At 49.1% G+C, this 18,405-nt stretch overlaps 1 protein-coding gene across 1 annotated transcript in view; it reads left to right on the top strand.

The window, feature by feature from the left end:
• LOC119169878 (uncharacterized) overlaps window positions 1-18,405 on the top strand; it is a 148,812-nt gene that overhangs the window by 23,445 nt on the left and 106,962 nt on the right. Inside the window, exon 2 of the mRNA XM_075883357.1 lies at window positions 16,912-17,065. Within this exon, the coding sequence (XP_075739472.1) occupies window positions 16,912-17,065 (154 nt within the window). The remainder of the gene's footprint in view (window positions 1-16,911; window positions 17,066-18,405) is intronic.

The following is an 18,405-nucleotide window of genomic DNA, read 5'->3' as shown; positions in this document are numbered from 1 at the left end:
CCGTATCAAGAATCAACAGACGACCGACAGCCACCGTTACAACCTTCGACGACGCTTCGTGGAATACCAGGCCGGTGAACGTGTTTGGGTGTGGACGCCGATACGCCGACGTGGACTAAGTGAAAAGCTTCTGCGACGGTACTTCGGACCGTACAGGGTGGTTCGACGGCTCGGCCAGCTTGATTACGAGGTTGTCCCCGACGGCATCACGAACTCTCAACGACGCCGATCGCGACCTGAAGTCGTCCATGTCGCGCGCCTCAAGCCGTTTTATGCGCGTTAACAAACTGAACTAGTGTTTTTTTTTGTATTATTGTTGTATCGTAATTTATTCATTGTACTTTCTTGCATTATTATTGTACTTTCATCTTTAGTTAAAGCATCGGGACAATGCCTTTTTTTCAGAGGGGGGCAATGCCACGTTCCATTTCCCAAGTTTTTGTTATCGTCCGAAAACACCGCACGATTCTCAGCGCAAACCGCGCCTGCAGTTTTCTAGAAGGTTCCGGACTGTAGTAGATCATTTCGATAAGATCACGCCCACTGTGCGAACGGTACAGATTGTTCTGGAACCTACGCCACCACCAGCGATAACGCTAGAACATTCGACGGCAAGAGTATAAATGCCGACGCGCTTCGCCGCTTGTCAGTTGTTGATCGAAGGCCGACGCTGCGTTCGCCGCTATCAGTCCGAGACTGCTATCTGTGCAAGACTGCTGCTGTAATTAGACTTTCCCTTTACCGGGCACAGGTTCGCCCAAATAAACAGTTAAATCCCAACATGAAGTTTTCTGTCTTTGGCCACGTCACGACCCCGTGACAATATCTATATCTATATCTATATCTATATCTATATATATATATATATATATATATATATATATATATATATATATATATATATATATATATATATATATATATATACATTGTGACGACGCGAGATTGACGAGCACACAAAGCGCCTCAAACAAATATGATTTATCGATCGCAGGAAACAGACTGCAATGACTTCTTCGTCGTTTGCCCTCGGCCAAGGACACTCGCGCTGCTTCGTTGTCCTCACCACTGCCACATACGCGCGGCATTGTTCCCCCTTTAAAAAAAACATCGTCCCGATGTTAAACGTTTGAGAAGCAAGGCGAAACCAAAACTGCACAGTTAGTCACTGAAAGTAGGGCTTCATCCGAAGCACGTGGACAATTTCTGGTGAATGTCTGCGCCGCTTTGAACACTGCACGCCGTCCGGAACAACATCGTAGTTGACGTCACTAATGCGTCGCAGAACCTTGTAGGGTCCGAAGTATCTTCGCAACAGCTTTTCGGAGAACCCACGCTGACGAACAGGTGTCCAGTTCCATACTTTGTCGTCCACGTTGTATATGACGGGTCTGTGCTGAAGGTTGTAATACTCGGCATCGTCGTCTTGCTGTTTGGAGATTCGCAACCTGGCAAGTTGTCTGGCTTCTTCTGCTAGCTGGGTAAACTCTTCGGCGTCTGTCTAATTGCCATCATTTTCATGAGGGAGCATTGTGTCTAACGTTGTTGTAACCTCGCGTCCGTAAAGGAGACTAAAGGGTGTCTTCCGAGTGGTCTCTTGACGAGCCGTGTTGTACGCGAACGTGACGTAGGGCAAAATGACGTCCCAGTTCTTGTGCTCTACATCTACGTACATGCTTATTATTTCAGCCAGGGTCTTGTTGAGGCGTTCGGTGAGCCCGTTGGTCTGGGGATGATACGCCGGTGTCTTCCTGTGAGCTGTACCACTTAGTCGGAAAATGGTGTCCAAAAGCTCGGCCATGAACGCAGTACCTTTGTCGGTGATGACTATTGCGGAAGCACCGTGTCTTAAGACGATGGCTTCGATGAAAAATTGCGCCGCTTCAGCTGCCGTTGCCCATGGCAGAGCTCCTGTCTCCGCGTATCGGGTCAGGTAATCCGTGGCGACGATTATCCACTTGTTTCCAGTGGGAGACTTTGGGAAGGGGCCCAGAAAATCCATGCCAATTTGTGCAAACGGTGTCGCCGGCACTCAGACAGGCTGCAGCAGGCCAGCTGGTTTGATGGATGGTGGCTTGCGGCGCTGGCAATCTAGACATGCCTGCACGTAAGTTTTGACAACTTCGGCAAGTCTTGGCCAGTAACAGTTCTGCCTTATCCTCGCCAATGTTCTTACGTAACCCAAGTGACCAGTGGTAGTTTCGTCGTGACAGGCTTGCAGTACCTCACGGCGAAGCGAAGAAGGAACGACGAGCAAGTAGCTGCTGCCGGTGGGTGAGAAGTTCCTCTTCTAAAGAACGTCATTTCGCAAGCAGTACGACGGCAGCCCTCTCGCAAATAACTTCGGAACACTATTCGCTCGCCCTTTTAGGTAATCCATAAGTGGTAGCAGCTCAGCATCGCCACGCTGCTGTTGAGAAAAGGCGGCAGTGTCCACAATTCCGAGAAAGGCCGTGTCGTCATCGTCGTTGTCCGGGGATGCCGTCTCAACAGGAGACTGAGAAAGACAGTTGGCATCGGTGTGTCGTTTTCCCGACTTGTAGGCAACAGTGAAGTCAAATTCTTGGAGCCGAAGACTCCATCGTGCAAGGCGGCCAGACGGATCTTTCAAGTTGACTAACCAACAGAGAGAGTGGTGCTCGCTGATAATGGCGAATGGGCGGCCGTACAAATAAGGACGAAACTTCAGGACTGCCCATACCATTGCAAGACATTCTTTTTCCGTCGTAATGTAATTAGCTTCAGCTCGGGACAGCGTCCTGCTGGCATAGGCAATCACGTTTTCATTGTTGTCCTTCGACTGTACGAGCACTGCTCCAAGGCCCACATTACTAGCGTCTGTATGAAGTATTGTCGGCACGTCTTCATCGAAGTGGGCCAGCACGGGGGGTGTTTGCATTCGCTGACGAAGCTCGTGAAATGCCTGCTGTTGGTCTTCGCCCCATCTGAAGGGGGTATCTTGCCGAGTAAGCTGTGTCAATGGCCATGCGATGCGCGAAAAATTAGCAATAAACCGCCGGTAATAGGCACAGAGTCCTAAAAAAACGTCGCACTGATTTTTTGTCTGATGGCGTCGGGAAGTTTGCCACGGCGGCAATTTTATCCGGGTCGGGTCGGATCCTTTGGCTGCTCATGACGTGACCGAGGAATTGAAGTTCGTGGAAGCCGAAGTGGCACTTTTCTGGTTTTAGAGTAAGACCGGCCAAGCGTATTGCTTCAAAAACTGCTTCGAGCCTTCGTAAGTGTTCCTCCAAAGTCGTCGAAAAGACAATCACGTCGTCGAGGTACACCAAGCAGGTTTGCCACTTAAGTCCCGACAGAACCGTGTCCATGAGACGCTGGAATGTTGCTGGCGCCGAACAGAAACCGAAAGGAAGAACCTGAAATTCATAAAGTCCGTCGGGCGTAACAAAGGCGGTCTTCTCGCGGTCTCTCTCATTCACTTCAATTTGCCAGTAGCCGCTTTTTCAGTCCATAGACGAAAAGTAGCGTGCGTTTCGTAGTCTATCCAATGAATCATCAATACGCGGTAGAGGGTAGACGTCCTTCTTTGTGATCTGATTAAGCTTACGGTAGTCGACGCAGAAACGCAAGCTACCGTCCTTCTTTTTGACGAGTACTACAGGTGATGGCCAAGGTCTGTTAGATGGCCGAATAACACCATCTTCTAGCATCGTTTTCACCTGTTTCTGAATTGCCTCACGCTCGTTTGGCGCGACTCATTAAGGATTTTGCCGGATAAGTCTGGCATCGGAATCCGTGATGATGCGGTGTTTCGTCAGTGCCGTTTGACCAACTCTTGATGTGGATGAGAAGCAGCCGTGGAACTTGTTGATCAGCGTGAGAAGGCGGTCTCACTCAATGGGAGATAACATTGGACCAACGTCGACAGGTGTCGGTGTAGTGATAGTAGACGCTGCTGCTTCCTCCACTAAATGACAATCTTCTGTTTGCGAGAGTTCATCAAAATAGGCAATAGCCGTGCCTTTAACTATGTGTCGGCATTCTCTGCTGAAATTTGTCAATAGCAGTTCAACGCATCCGTCAATAACAGTGATTACAGCCCTGGCAACAGAAATGCCACTAGTGAATGCGAGCTCCTTGATGTGTTCAGCGATGCCAGTACCATTTTGTAATTTGTCACAGTGCACGGATACGAGAGAACAACTTCGTGGCGGCAGTATGACGTCGTCATCGGCAATACGGAAGCGAGGTGGCTGGTGTTCCTTATCTGTATCAGTCTCCGAGCTTACAGTGAACGTTACGCTTCTGTCACGGATGTCAATCACAGCCCCATATTCGCGCGAGAAATCCATTCCCAATATGAGCTGTTTACAGCACTCGTGGAGAATGACGAGGGTGGCGACAAAGGTGGAACCAGCAATGAAGAGTCGGGCCGTGCACTTTCCAACCGGTGTCATCAACTGACCTCCTGCAGTTCTTATATTGGGCCCCTGCCATGGCATTTTCACCTTCCTTAGTCTTTCGGCTAGCTGTAGGCTTATTATAGAAAAGTGGGAGCCAGTGTCCACAAGAGCCGTCACTTGGTGGCCAATGTGAACGACGAGGTCAGCGCTCATAACGTCGGTTACGTCGGCAGTTGTCTCATTCGTCCAATTAGTCATTGCTGTCGTCTTCTTCGGTATCGATGGCTTCGAGCTGTCATTTGTCTGCAATGGGGGCTGTTAGGAATTTCGAATATTGGCAACCCCACCCCCCGAGGTCGCTGCGTCTAGTTTCCCCGTCGCGGGCTAGGGGACCTGCCCCTGGTGACGTCGGCAAAGCTGCGACGATTAGGTGAACTGGGCCGCGCAGGAGATGGAGAACGTGATTTGGGCATTACTGGATTCTGCGGCGGTGTGTTCACAGGGGCGTAATTGTACATGCGTTGATCGTCGTACGCAATGTAATCAGGGTAGCGAGGAAATCTCGAGTACTGAGCGTCGTGATAACGGCAAACTCTGTAGACGTGCCCAGCTTCACCACAATGAAAGCATACCGGTCGATGGTCTGCGGTACGCCACAAGTTGGTTTTCCGACGCTGGAAGGTAAGTGGAGACTCACTATTGGGCCACGTTGTGGGGCCACGTTGTGGGGCATGTTGGTTATACGGCATTCGTCTTGTCGGAGGAATCGGTGAGGTTGCGAAAGTGGTCGGTGCTGACAGTGGCTCTGTTTGCAGGGTTGGTGGTGGTCCAGTCATTGGAGTCTGCTGTGCTGAAGGCGCGACGACGGGGCGTCGGACTGCATCAGCATAAGTAAAATGTCGTCGCACACCATTATAGCCGGATGAAGAGAGAGCCTGGCGGACCTCATCCCGGACAACATCAGCGACAAAAGACAATGCCGGCGTCGGTTCAGTTGCTGGAATTAAACCAAGCTGCCGAAGCTCCTCCCTCAAAATCTCCCGGATGACTTCCCGAAGAGGCCTGTCGTTGTCGCAGAGGCTCGCCGCAGTCGTAACAGGGCTACTCGCTCGAACATTGACCGGGTTCTGCTGGCGGTACCGTAGCTGTAGGGCCCGTTCAATAGCTGTGGCTTCTTTCATGAACTCAGCTACTGTTGTTGGCGGATTACTCACAAGCCCAGCAAACAGTTGCTCCTTCACGCCTCGCATTAGATACCGCAGCTTCCTGTCTTCCGGCATCTCGGGATCCACCCTGCCGAAAAGACGGGTCATGTCCTCGGCGAACATAGCGACGCTCTCGTTTGGTTTTTGAATTCGAGCTTCCAAGAGACGTTGCGCATTCTCCTTTCTGTCAAGACTACTAAAGGTGTCAATCAGCTGGTTGCGGAAGTCGTCCCACGTAGCCATGCTTCTTTCCCTGTGGATGTACCAGGTCTGGGCGTTGTCTTTCAGGTAGAAGTACACATTCGCGAGCTTGTCTTCTGGGGTGGCCCACTGGTTGTACTTCGCGCAGCGTTCGAACTGGTCCAGCCAGTCTTGTGCATCTTCATAGGTCTCACCATAAAAGCAGTCAGGAATCATGGGATTCTGAAGTTTCATGTGCGATGTAGCTGCAGTGGCCATGGTGGTGGAAGGAGGCAAGCGATTGCTGGCAGTTCCTGGAAAGGGATTGAGCTTGGGAGCTAGGCCTCGCAGACGGCGGCTGGAACGGTGGACTGGTGTGTCGACGGGTGGTAGTGATTCAGGGCTTGAATGTCGGGTCCGCGAAGGGGTGCCAAGCATGAAGACGTACCCAGCATCTCCACCAGTGTGACGACGCGAGATTGACGAGCACACAAAGCGCCTCAAACAAATACGATTTATCGATCGCAGGAAAAGGACTGCAATGACTTCTTCGTCTTCTTCGTCTTTTGCCCTCGGCCAAGGACACTCGCGCTGCTTCGTTGTCCTCACCACTGGCACATCCGCGCGGCAATATATATATATATATATATATATATATATATATATATATATATATATATATATATATATATATATATATATATATATATATATATATATATATATTGTAAAGAAGAGGAAGTACTCCGGCGCAGAGGCAGCAGCATCGAGTGTGCAGCAGCGGCTCGAGCTCGGAAATTGCGGCTGGTGCATCGCCTTCCAAGCCTTCCAAGCATAAACCTTCCTGCTTAATAAATCTCCTTTATAATTGGTGGAGCCGTGCCGGGTACCGTCCCTTACACCTTCCCGCTACCATCCTGGAACTCCGTTCTCGACGGCTACCTTCTGCTATGCCGGACGCCGATCAGCAGACGCTTCCATCTCTTCCGGCCACCTGTCCAGGCAGTGTTCCTCAGCGGGAGCCTCCAATCTTCAGTGGAACAGATGACAACGACGTTGAAGAGTGGCTCTCGACTTTCGAACGGGTGAGCGCTTTAAACAGATGGACGGACGCGGACAAGTTGACACGCGTTTCGTTCTATCTCGCGGGTGTAGCCAGCCTTTGGCTTAGAAACCACCAGGCAGACGTCCTAACGTGGCCGCAATTTAAAACGTCGATTGTAGCAGTCTTCGATCGACCTGCCGTCCAAAAACTTCGTGCCGAGCAACGTTTACGCACACGCGCCCATGAAACGGGTGAAACCTTCACAAGTTACATAGAGGACGTCGTCGATTTGTGCAGACGCGTGAACGCCGAAATGACGGAAGCTGAAAAATGTAACCACATCCTCAAAGGGATTGACGACGACGCTTTTCAAATGCTCTTGGCGAAAAGCCCGACCACTGTTAACGACGTAATTAGCCTCTGCCAAAGCTACGATGAATTGCGGAAGCAGCGAGCTCTGACAAGACGTCCTCCAGCGCACGATTTGGCATCGCTGTCTAATGTGATCAGTGGTCATGACCACGCGTCACTAATAGCCGAAATAAAAGCATTTGTCCGCGAAGAAGTTGCACGACAGCTTTCCTTTGTGCCCTTCACACCAGAAGCTACCAACACTTTACCATCGTCTCTACGTGACGTCATTCAAGGAGAGGTCGCCGAGGCCTTACCAGCTGCTTGCGAGCCTAATCTTGTGGCTGCTCCTCTCACCTACGCCGCGGCTGCAGCCATGCCAACTCGCAAGGCGCCTGCGCCTCCGTTCCAGCCTCGCGCGAGCTATCCCCCAGCTCCAGTTCACTGGACCAGCACTAACACCGCCAACCTGTGGCGCACCCTCGATAATCGCCCGATATGTTACGCTTGTCGATACCCCGGACACGTCGCAAGGTATTGCCGCCGCCGGACGCATATCACCAATGAAAACCGCCGTGAGCCTTTCTTCCCGCTTGACTCCAACGCGTGATACGGTTCCTCCACTCCAATGCCAGCCCGCTACCAGGACGACCACCGCCCTCGGCCGGGACGTCTGCGCTCACCCTCTCCACGCCGCCGCTCGCCTTCTCCTATGCGTCGACGGCCCACACCTAACGAGGAGGAAAACTAGACGACGCAGTTCCTGTCCTCATTTGTCACCTACCAATGTTATTGGTGTGTTCGTCGAAAATATCCCTACTGTCGCTCTTGTAGATACCTGTGCAGCTGTTTCGGTTATAGATGCTGGATTTTGTCGCTCAATTCGTAAGGTTACGACGCCTTTCTCCGGATTATCGCTTCGCACAGCCAGTGCTCAACCTGTTCAACCGACCGCAGTATGTACAGCCCGCGTGACAATTCAGGACGTTCTGTATACGATAGAGTTCGTGGTTCTTTCATCATGCTCCCATAATATTATTTTGGGATGGGACTTTTTGTCACGTCATAACGCCGTAATCGACTGTGCTAGGGCTGAGGTCGAATTTTGCTCACTGGATGACCAAGCGTCCGTCGACACCCAGTTTGCCGCTAAACTTGTCGTTAGCGATGACACCTACATCCCTCCATGCTCTTTTGCGTTCGTGCCAGTTTCATGCAGCGCCATATCCGACGGCACGGTCTTCTTCACACCATCTCCAATATTCGTCGCCCGAAGAGCCCTCCCCCTGCCTTTTGCTGCTCTCGATCTTGTAGAAGGGTCAACCACAATGCCAATTTATAATCATGAGTCGTCGTCTTTATCCCTACTTTGTCACGAGTGCCTTGGCCACGTCGAGACAACCAGTTCTTCCAGAATTATATCCGTCCCCGATGAGGTGCCTTCTATCTCCGTCTGTGAACTGGCTGTCGTCTCAGCGCCTGACTCAACGGCGGCAAACATATTTCAACCATTCATCGCTGCAGATTTGACATCTTCGCAGCGTTCACAACTCCTCACCATTCTTGAGAGCTACCGCCACTCTTTCGACGTTGAACAAACATCTCTCGGCCGTGCTTTAGCAGTAGAACACCACATCGACACTGGGTCTCACTCACCGCTGCGACAACGACCGTATCGCGTGTCCGCTACAGAACGCCGCGTCATTGCTGACCAAGTAGACAACATGCTTCGCAGAGGCGTCATTCGACCTTCACAGAGCCCATGAGCGTCTCCGGTGGTTCTCGTCAAAAAGAAAGACGGCTCTATTCGTTTCTGTGTCGATTTCCGGCGATTGAACAAGATCACGCTGAAGGATGTCTATCCACTACCGCGCATTGACGATGCTTTGGACAGTTTGCAGGGTGCCGAGTTCTTTTCCTCGTTAGACTTGCGGTCAGGCTACTGGCAGGTGCCTATGGCGGAGGCCGATCGCCCCAAAACAGCTTTTGTCACGCCAGACGGCTTATATGAATTCACCGTCATGCCCTTCGGACTTTGCAATGCACCAGCAACGTTCGAACGAATGATGGACAACATCCTGCGTGGACTAAAATGGAAGATATGCTTGTGTTACCTCGATGATATCGTGGTCTTCGCCCCTAACTTTGACACACACTTACGTCGCCTTCAGCACGTCCTTACTTGCTTAACTAACGCCGGTTTGCAATTAAACCTCAAAAAATGTCGACTTGCCATGCGTCAACTGAACATTTTGGGCCACGTTGTTTCCAAGGAAGGCATCCTTCCGGATCCCGAGAAATTGCGAGCTGTTACGGCGTTTCCTAAACCTGCCACCATCAAAGAACTTCGAAGTTTCATCGGCTTGTGTTCGTATTTCCGGCGATTCGTCCGAAACTTCGCGTCTATTATATCACCTCTAACGCAACTTCTCAGCAGCTGTAAAGACCTCTTATCGTGGTCCCCTGCCTGCGACGAGGCTTTCACCACCCTGCGACGGCTTCTTACGACGCCACCCATTCTACGCCATTTCGATTCTGAAGCTGCAACTGAAATCCACACCGACGCCAGTGGTGTAGGCCTGGGTGCTGTGCTCGCACAGCGTAAACCGGAACATCAGGAATACGTCGTGGCATACGCTAGTCGCACACTTACCAAGGCTGAGAGCAACTACAGCGGCACAGAAAAGGAGTGCTTGGCCATTGTGTGGGCCCTTGGAAAGTTTCGCCCATATCTATATGGTCGTTCTTTTGACGTCGTGACCGACCACCACGCGCTGTGCTGGCTTTCGACGTTAAAAGACCCATCTGGCCGCCTCGCTCGCTGGGCGTTGAAAATTCAGGATTACGACATACGCGTGGTTTATCGGTCAGGACGGAAGCATGCTGACGCCGACGCCCTTTCCCGTTCCCCCCTGTCCCAGAATGCCACAGCTGACTCCGCTTGCGATTCCACATTGTCAGCGCTTGACTTTGACACCATTGCTATCGAACAACGCAATGACCCGTGGACTGCGTCTCTCCTCAATCATCTCTCCGACACTTCTGAACTCCCAAAGACGCGAACGCTTCGGCGCCAAGTTCCACACCTCTCGATACGTGACACGCTTCTCTATCGACGTAACTACGCACCAGAGGAACGCAAGTGGCTGCTCGTCGTTCCACGAACCCTGAGGTCGCAGATTTGTTCCTCTTTTCACGCTGGCCCACAATGTGGCCACGCAGGAGTTTTCAAGACCTACGAAAGGCTTCGACATCGCTACTACTGACGTGGCATGTATACCTTCGTCCGCAACTTCGTCCGCTCTTGTGCCGAATGTCAGCGCCGAAAATCTCCACCACACTCCTCCGCCGGTGAACTGCAGCCTTTACCATGCCCTTCCCGACCCTTCGAACGGGTTGGAATAGATATTTATGGGCCACTTCCATTGACTCCGACTGGCAACAGGTGGATAATAGTTGCTATCGACCACCTAACGCGCTATGCTGAGACCGCTGCTCTTAAAACGGCTACAGCACAGGAGGTTGCCACTTTCCTACTGCGTCATTTTGTGTTGCGTCATGGAGGCCCTCAAGAACTCATCAGTGACCGCGGCCGCGCCTTCTTGTCCGAGGTCATTGAAAAATTGCTCGCTGAGTGTGCTATTGTACATCGCACATGTACCGCTTACCACCCACAAACCAATGGGGCTACCGAGCGCTTTAGTCGTACTCTCGGTGACATGCTATCTATGTATGTGACGCCTGACCACTCTAACTGGGACTTAGTTCTCCCATTCATTACATACGCCTATAATACGGCAACGCTAGCGACAACAGGCTTCTCCCCTTTTTACCTCCTCTACGGCCGTCACCCCTCCCACACCATTGACACCATTTTGCCCTATCGACCAGACGCGTCCGAGTGCCTACTGATCTTGGACGCCGCCAGACACGCAGAAGAATGCCGCCAGTTAGCTCGTCGCTTTACCTGCGATGACCAAAACAGGCAAAAAGCAATTCATGATGCCCAGACCTCAACTCCCATTTTTCCTCCGGGTTCTCTTGTATGGCTGTCAGTGCCGCATCGCACACCTGGGCTCTCTTCCAAACTTCTGCCAAAGTACGATGGGCGATATCGTATTGTCGAACAAACTTCGCCAGTAAACTACCTCATTGAGCCTCTTACGCCACCATCAGACTTGCGACGTCGCAACCGCGAAGTTGTACACGTCCAGAGGCTCAAGCAATACCACGGTTCAACGCCGCCTGCCCAGGACTAAGTCGCCAGGATGGCTCCTTTTTTCTCCGTGGGGCCATTGTAAAGAAGAGGAAGTACTCCAGCGCAGAGGCAGCAGCATCGAGTGTGCAGCAGCGGCTCGAGCTCGGAAATCGCGGCTGGTGCATCGCCTTCCAAGCCTTCCGAGCATCAACCTTCCTGCTTAATAAATCTCCTTTATAATATATATTGTAACGTGGAGGAGTACCCATCAATGCAGAGTTGGCTGTTTCGCAACGTGCTCAGCTTCTACGACTCCTGGTCAAGTTCCGTTTTTTTCCTTTGACATCCAGCATTCTCCCCTCGGCCACACGTCAGCTTTGTGTCAGCACATCAACACGGGTACAATGAGTTACTGCGTCAAAGACCCTATCACATGTCAGCAGCCGAGCGCCAGGTTATTGATGACAAAGTAGCTGACATGCTCAAGCGTGGTGTCATCCAGCCTTCGAATATCCCCTGGGCATCTCCAGTCATTCTCGTTAAGATAAAGGACGGGTTAATTTGCTTCTGTCTTGACTACCGTGGTCCTAACAAAATAACTCAAAAGAACTTTTACTCCTTACCGAGAATCGACGATGCCCTTGACTGCCTCCAAGGTGCGGAGATCTTCTCTTCTACTGACTTATGGAGCGGCTACTGGCAAGTTCCTGTGGCACCTGAAGATCAGCATAAAATGACCTTTGTCACATCTGATGGCCTCTACAAATTCCGCGTCATGCCTTTCGGTCTTTGCAATGCGCCCGCAACATTCAAGCGGATGATGGACAATCTTTTGCGTGGCCTGAAGTGGAAAACATGCCTGTGCTACTTGGATGACGTGGTTATATTTTTACTACATTATCCAAGGCGTCTCCGCAGGCTAGATGAAGTACTGCAGTGCCCAACTGACGCTGGCTTTCAGCTCAGCCTGAAGAAATGCCACTTTGGCGCAAGTCAGCTTACCATCCTCGGCCATGTTGTCTCTTAGGACGGTATTCTTTCTGACACCGCCAAGCTTCGGGCAGTTGCAGAGTTCCCTAAACGTGCGTCTCTGAAGGAAATGCGCAGCTTTCTTTCCCTCTGCTCGTATTTCCATCGCTTTATTCGGAATTTTGCGATGATCACCGCCCCCTTGACTGAACTACTACGGAGTGACTCGAAAAGTTACGCTTGGTCACGTGCCTGTGACGATGGATGGATAGATTGGATGGATTGATACGGCTGTACCCTTTATATCAGGCGGTGGCTAACGCCACCAAGCCGTAATACTTCGTGAACAAAAAACTAGATTTATTTTTTTCTTTAAATAGAGAGGTTGAGGACTTGTACTTTGCAGTGAAGGGTTTAATTTTCACTCGTGCCTTGACTTTAGCCACCAATCGAATAACCTCCTTCTAGTTGATTCTAACCACTTCAAGTCTATCTTTCCCTCCCTGTCCCTAAACCCCAGTGCTTTGAAAATGCTCTGCGCCATCATCCAGAACTATAGAGTGAAGCCCTTTACAGAACATTATCAAGTGTTCGTCAGTTTCCTCTTTCTCTCCACACACAGTGCATACCGTGTCTCCCCTTCGTATTTGGCCCGATATGTCTTGGTTCGCAATACTCCCGTCCTGGCCTCAAACAGTAGAGAACTACCCCGAGTATTATCATAGAACCTTTCCTTGGCAATTTCCTGCTTAAAGGTTTGATAGATCTATAGTGCGGACTTCTTAATCATGCCGATTCTCCACATATCGGTCTCAGCTTCCTTCACCTTCTTCTTAACCGATAATTCTTTTTGGTTTGGCCTCCTGCTGTTTTCTAAGTGTTTACCAGTCAATTTTCTGGTTCGCTTCCTCCATTTTGTATCGACATCATTCATGTACAAGTAGCTAAATACCTTCCTAGCCCAACGCTCCTCGTCCATTTCTCTCAATCGCTCTTCCAAATTTATCTTGCTGCTAGCTTCCCTGCCCTCAAATGATGTCCATCCCATATCACCTTGTACTTCCTGATTTGATGTATTCCCGTGAGCTCCTAAGGCAAGCCTACCTATTCCACAATGCTTAATTTCTAATCTTGCTTGAACTTCTGATCTCATGCACAAGACTGCATTACCGGACGTCAGACCAGGAACCATGACCCCCTTCCCATATTACTCTCACAACTTCATACCTATTGTAATTCCACAGTGCCCTATTTTTCATCACTGCTCCATTTCTGTTACCTTTAGCCGTCACGTATATTTCGTGTTCCCACAGGTACTCGGCCCAATTGTTTTCCATGCGCTCAGATATTTGTATTTATCTGTTAACTCTAGCGTGACCTCCTTTATTCTAAGCTCAATATCTTCATTATTATTTAAAATCATGACTGCTGTTTTTTTGTTACTGAATCTGAAATCTAACCCATCTCCCTCATTACTGCAGATGTGAATCAATCTCTGAAATATTTCTTGTTGTTGGCTATTAGCACTATATCATCTGCGTACACCAATGCTTGTAGTGCCTGTTCAATGAGATTTCCTTGTTTGACAAAAGAGAGCTAAGCCCAGTCCACTTCCCTCTAATTTGGCCTCTAATCCTTGTAGGTACATCATTAATAACAAGGGTGACAGAGGACACCCCTGCCTAAGCCCCCGTTTTACTTTTGTAGGCTTAGATACCTGTTTTCCCCACTTTATGACTGCCTTGTTACCTTTATAAATATCATTTAAATGATTATTTACTCTATTTTCGACACCTAGTGTGTCCAGTATTTCCCACAAGTCCTCTTGAACCACGCTATTGTATGCTCCCTTGATATCAAAAATTGCTAGCCAGAGGGGCCTGTGTTCCTCTTCTGCTATTTCGATGCACTGCGTCAGTGAGAACAGATTGTCTTCCAACATCGTGTGTTTCCGAAACCCATTCTGCAGTTCCTTCGAAAAGTCGCGCCACCTGTTAACCGCACCACCAATCTTGCGTCACTTTAACCCGACTGCTCCGACTGAGGTACACACCGATGCCAACGGTGTTGGACTCGGTGCCGTGCTCGCACAGCGCAAATCGGGATTCCAGGAGTACGTAGACACATACGCAAGCCGTACCCTCACGAAAGCGCAGAACTATTCTGCGACAGGGAAGGAGTGTCTGCCAATTATTTGAACTCTAGGTAAATTTAAACCTTACCTATATCGTCACCCGTTCGACGTAGTCACCGATCACCATGTGATTTGTTGGTTATCCACATTGAAAGACCCCTCCGGCCGATTCGCTCGGTGGGCTTTGCGGTTGCAAGAGATCGACATGCGTGTTGTCTACTGTCTGGCCGACGTCACATTGATGCCGACGCCCTATCACGTTCATCTGTCTCCTCCGAAAGCTCTGGTTGTGTATCTGCCATGAACGAAATGATTGCATTCCCAGCAAACTGTGGCATGGCGTCTGAGCAACGTACGGATGACTGGATCAGCGTTTTTCTGCGATTCCTTTCAGACCCGTTGATTTCTACATCTTCTAGAGCATTGCGCCATCAGGTGGCACACTTTGAGATCTGGGATTGCCTCCTTTACTGCAGGAATTACAAGTCAGATGACCGAAAGTGGTTACTGGTCATACCTCGGCATCTTCGTGTTGCAATATGTTCAGCTTTGCATGCCGACCCTCAGTGCGCACATGCGGGTGTCTTCAAAACATACACTAGGCTTTCCTCCCGGTTTTATTGGCGAGGCATGTACACCTTCGTGTGCAAGTACATTCAGTCATGGCCACATTGCCAACGACGCAAAGTTTTCTCGCATCACGCTTCTGGTCCAATCCAGCCAATCCCTTGCCCAGCCAAACCTTTCGACCGCGTCGGAATCAGTCTGTATGGGCCTCTTCCATTCACGGCTTCTAGAAACAGGTGTATTGTTATCGCTGTCGACTACTTGACGCGATACGCAGAAACAGCCGCTTTGCCTGCTGCCAATGCACGTGACGTATCATCTTTTCTCCTACGGAACTTGATTCTCCGTCACGGCGAACCGTGTGAACTTCCCAGCGACAGAAGACGTGTGTTCCTCTCGGAAGTCGTCAGAGCCCTCCTTGCCGAATGCCGTATTATTCGCCGGACTACCACCGCCTACCATAGGCAAACGAATGGCTTGACGGAAAGATTCAACCATACCCTAGGCGACATGATATTTAAGTATGTTGCCTCAAACCACTCCGATTGGAACATCATTCTGCCTTTTGTGACGTACGCATATAACGCTGCTCCACAGGCGACTATGGGCTTTTCGCCATTTTTCCTCTCATATGGCCGAGACCCTTTCACCACACTAGATACCTCTGCCCTACCACCCCGATTCCTCCGAGTCTACGCCCTTCTCTGAAGCTGCCTGCCGCGCCGAGAAATGCCGTAAGCTCACCCAGACGTTCACAGCCATCGACCAATGGAGACAAAAATCTCAGCGTGACGATAACCACCCATACCCCAACTTCCTTCCGGACACCCTTGTGTGGTTGTGGGTTTCTGCTGTCCCTACAGGCCTTTCCTCGAAGCTTGTTTCAAAATACCAGGGACCCTACTGCGTTGTCTCGCAGACTTCACCTGTTAGCTGCCTCATCGAACCCGTTACGTCATTCACAGACCAGCGCTTTCGCGGTCGTGAAACCATTCACGTACAGTGGTTGAAACCGTATTACGATTCGCTCGTACTCTGTTCTCTGTGAGTCGCCAGGATGACTTCTTTTTCGACGGGGGACGAATTTTAATGAATAGAAATGCCCACTACTGCAGCGACATCTACACGTTGGCGCGAAGCGCAAGCTAGGTCTGCTTGGTTGCTGCTGCGACGCTGGGCCGTATACTCGGCCAGCTCTTGCTGCTTCTGTCCCGACGCTGCAACGCTTTTGACCTTGCATTTACATTATAATATATATATATATATATATATATATATATATATATATATATATATATATATATATATATATATATATATATATATATATATATATATATATATATATATATATATGATCTAACAGACAGTAATGCCAAGGAATGTATAGGGGAAGTTATTAGAACAAACGGAATGCCAATAAGAAGAAAGAAAAGTGGGTGAAAAAACAACCAGCCGTGAGCATCGAACGCGTTATTCGAAGGTCGTGGGTTCGGTTCCTGCTCATGGCTGGTTATTTTTTCACCCACTTTTCTTTCTTCTTATTGACATTCCATTTGTTCTAATAACTTCCCCTATACATTCCTTGGCATTACTGTCTGTTAGTTCTCATTAATATTGTGTCAAAACACGGAAAAACGAGCCCTTAGGTATACATTTCTTTCCCTTATATATATATATATATATATATATATATATATATATATATATATATATATATATATATATATATATATATATTGTATTTATTTATTTACATTTGTTTATATTGTGGCTAAGAGTGAGGTAAATTTGCCCCCCCCCCTCCCCACTCGCGATACGCCACTAGTACGCCACTGTGTGCCAGATAGCTTTGAAAGACAACGAGCATGTTTTGTTTTGTTTTTTTCTACTAGAATGCGTATGGGTCCAGACGGCACTTCTGCGCGAGAGAGCGGCTGACGTCCTCGCCGCGTCAAGGTGGTTGCACTGGCTCAAACACTGCAGCAAGTGCGAGTGGTTTCTCGACTTCTGGGCACTGCTGGTGGTGGTCTTTCTCTGCATCGCCAGGTAAGGATACTGCTCACATTTTGGCAACAAGGACAAATCAATTACAGAATGACGATGGTCCCGAGTCGTTGCAGCTTGGCGCGAAGGGGCGCGTGCTGCCAGCTGGCAAGACATGTTGGAATACACGAGGGCGGGGAGAAAGCAGGGCATATGGAAGTGATCCTTATGTATCTGTGTAGTAAGTGATGTTAGAAATTAGTAGGAAGCTACGAAACAAAAGCCTAGTAAATCGAAACAAGACAGATGTTCATGGAAGGATGGATTCTTGAAGGGATGGGAAAGTATTGTAAAAAAGGATTTCTCATCACCTTGTAAGCTGGAGAAAACTGGTGCACGTGAGGAATAAATGAGAGAGAAATATGGGCACTGTAGTCACCCGAAAAGCATGCAAGCACTGCACGAGGGGCACATTATCCAGGGTTCAAAGGGTTCAAATGAACCGGGCCCTCCTGTTTTAGAGGGCCCCCCAAGAGCCATCCAGTAAAAATTGGGCGACTTCATTGTTTTGCTCGAAAAAGTTTAACCCTCCCGCTGGAACCACCGAAAAGATGTGTGCAATGAATGTAATTCCCTAATATCCCAATGAGAGTATTGCCTGCAAACCTTTAACCCTATTACATAAAGCGAATGATTTGTGCATAAATAAAAATATCTGTGGTCGTTCTTCGAGTGTTATTAAAAATGTTTTTTTGAAAACTTCTACATAGGTCTCATTTTCTATAGGCGCCACCTTTGACCAGTTGATACAAACAGAACGCCCAGGTGATTCTAACACTCCGGAGAGGCTTACAATGATCATGGCTTGTGTTTTTCGTAGCTAAATCTAAAAAGCGTCAATATTTGGCCCACCACCTTCCAATATTGAAAATATTTTACTTTCAAACTATCTGCATCATGTGATCACTAGGCATATACAATTTGCATAAAAGCACTATATCGAAACACTGCCTTAGAAGAGCCTAAATGTGTGTTCTTGTATTAAATCAAAAGTACCTAGTTGATTGGTAGTCTATTTATTGTAAGCACGTGCGAACAGTTTCTGAAAAAGGTCCACCTCACAACTTCAGCAGGGCTCGCACGCAGGCAACCAAAGCGTGCGCTGCCGATTCAGTGAAGCTGAAGCAGATAAAAAAAGCTATTTTTGACAAAGGCTCTCCCTGATTTTCGAGAGAAAATGTCTTCTCTTGAAATAAGGCTAATCAACGCTATTTTAAGACAAATGAAATAAAGACACACAGTGCTTTGACTACACGCCCAAGTGTCGTATGCATACCTTCTTTTCGTCTCGAGTTCTCGCGCAGTTTCTCGCAGCACAGTCCTCGCAGCACATTCTCCAGTTG

The sequence above is a fragment of the Rhipicephalus microplus genome, chromosome 2 (assembly GCF_043290135.1).
Source record: "Rhipicephalus microplus isolate Deutch F79 chromosome 2, USDA_Rmic, whole genome shotgun sequence".
Taxonomy (NCBI): domain Eukaryota; kingdom Metazoa; phylum Arthropoda; class Arachnida; order Ixodida; family Ixodidae; genus Rhipicephalus; species Rhipicephalus microplus.
This window is presented reverse-complemented; position numbering and strand designations above follow the sequence as displayed.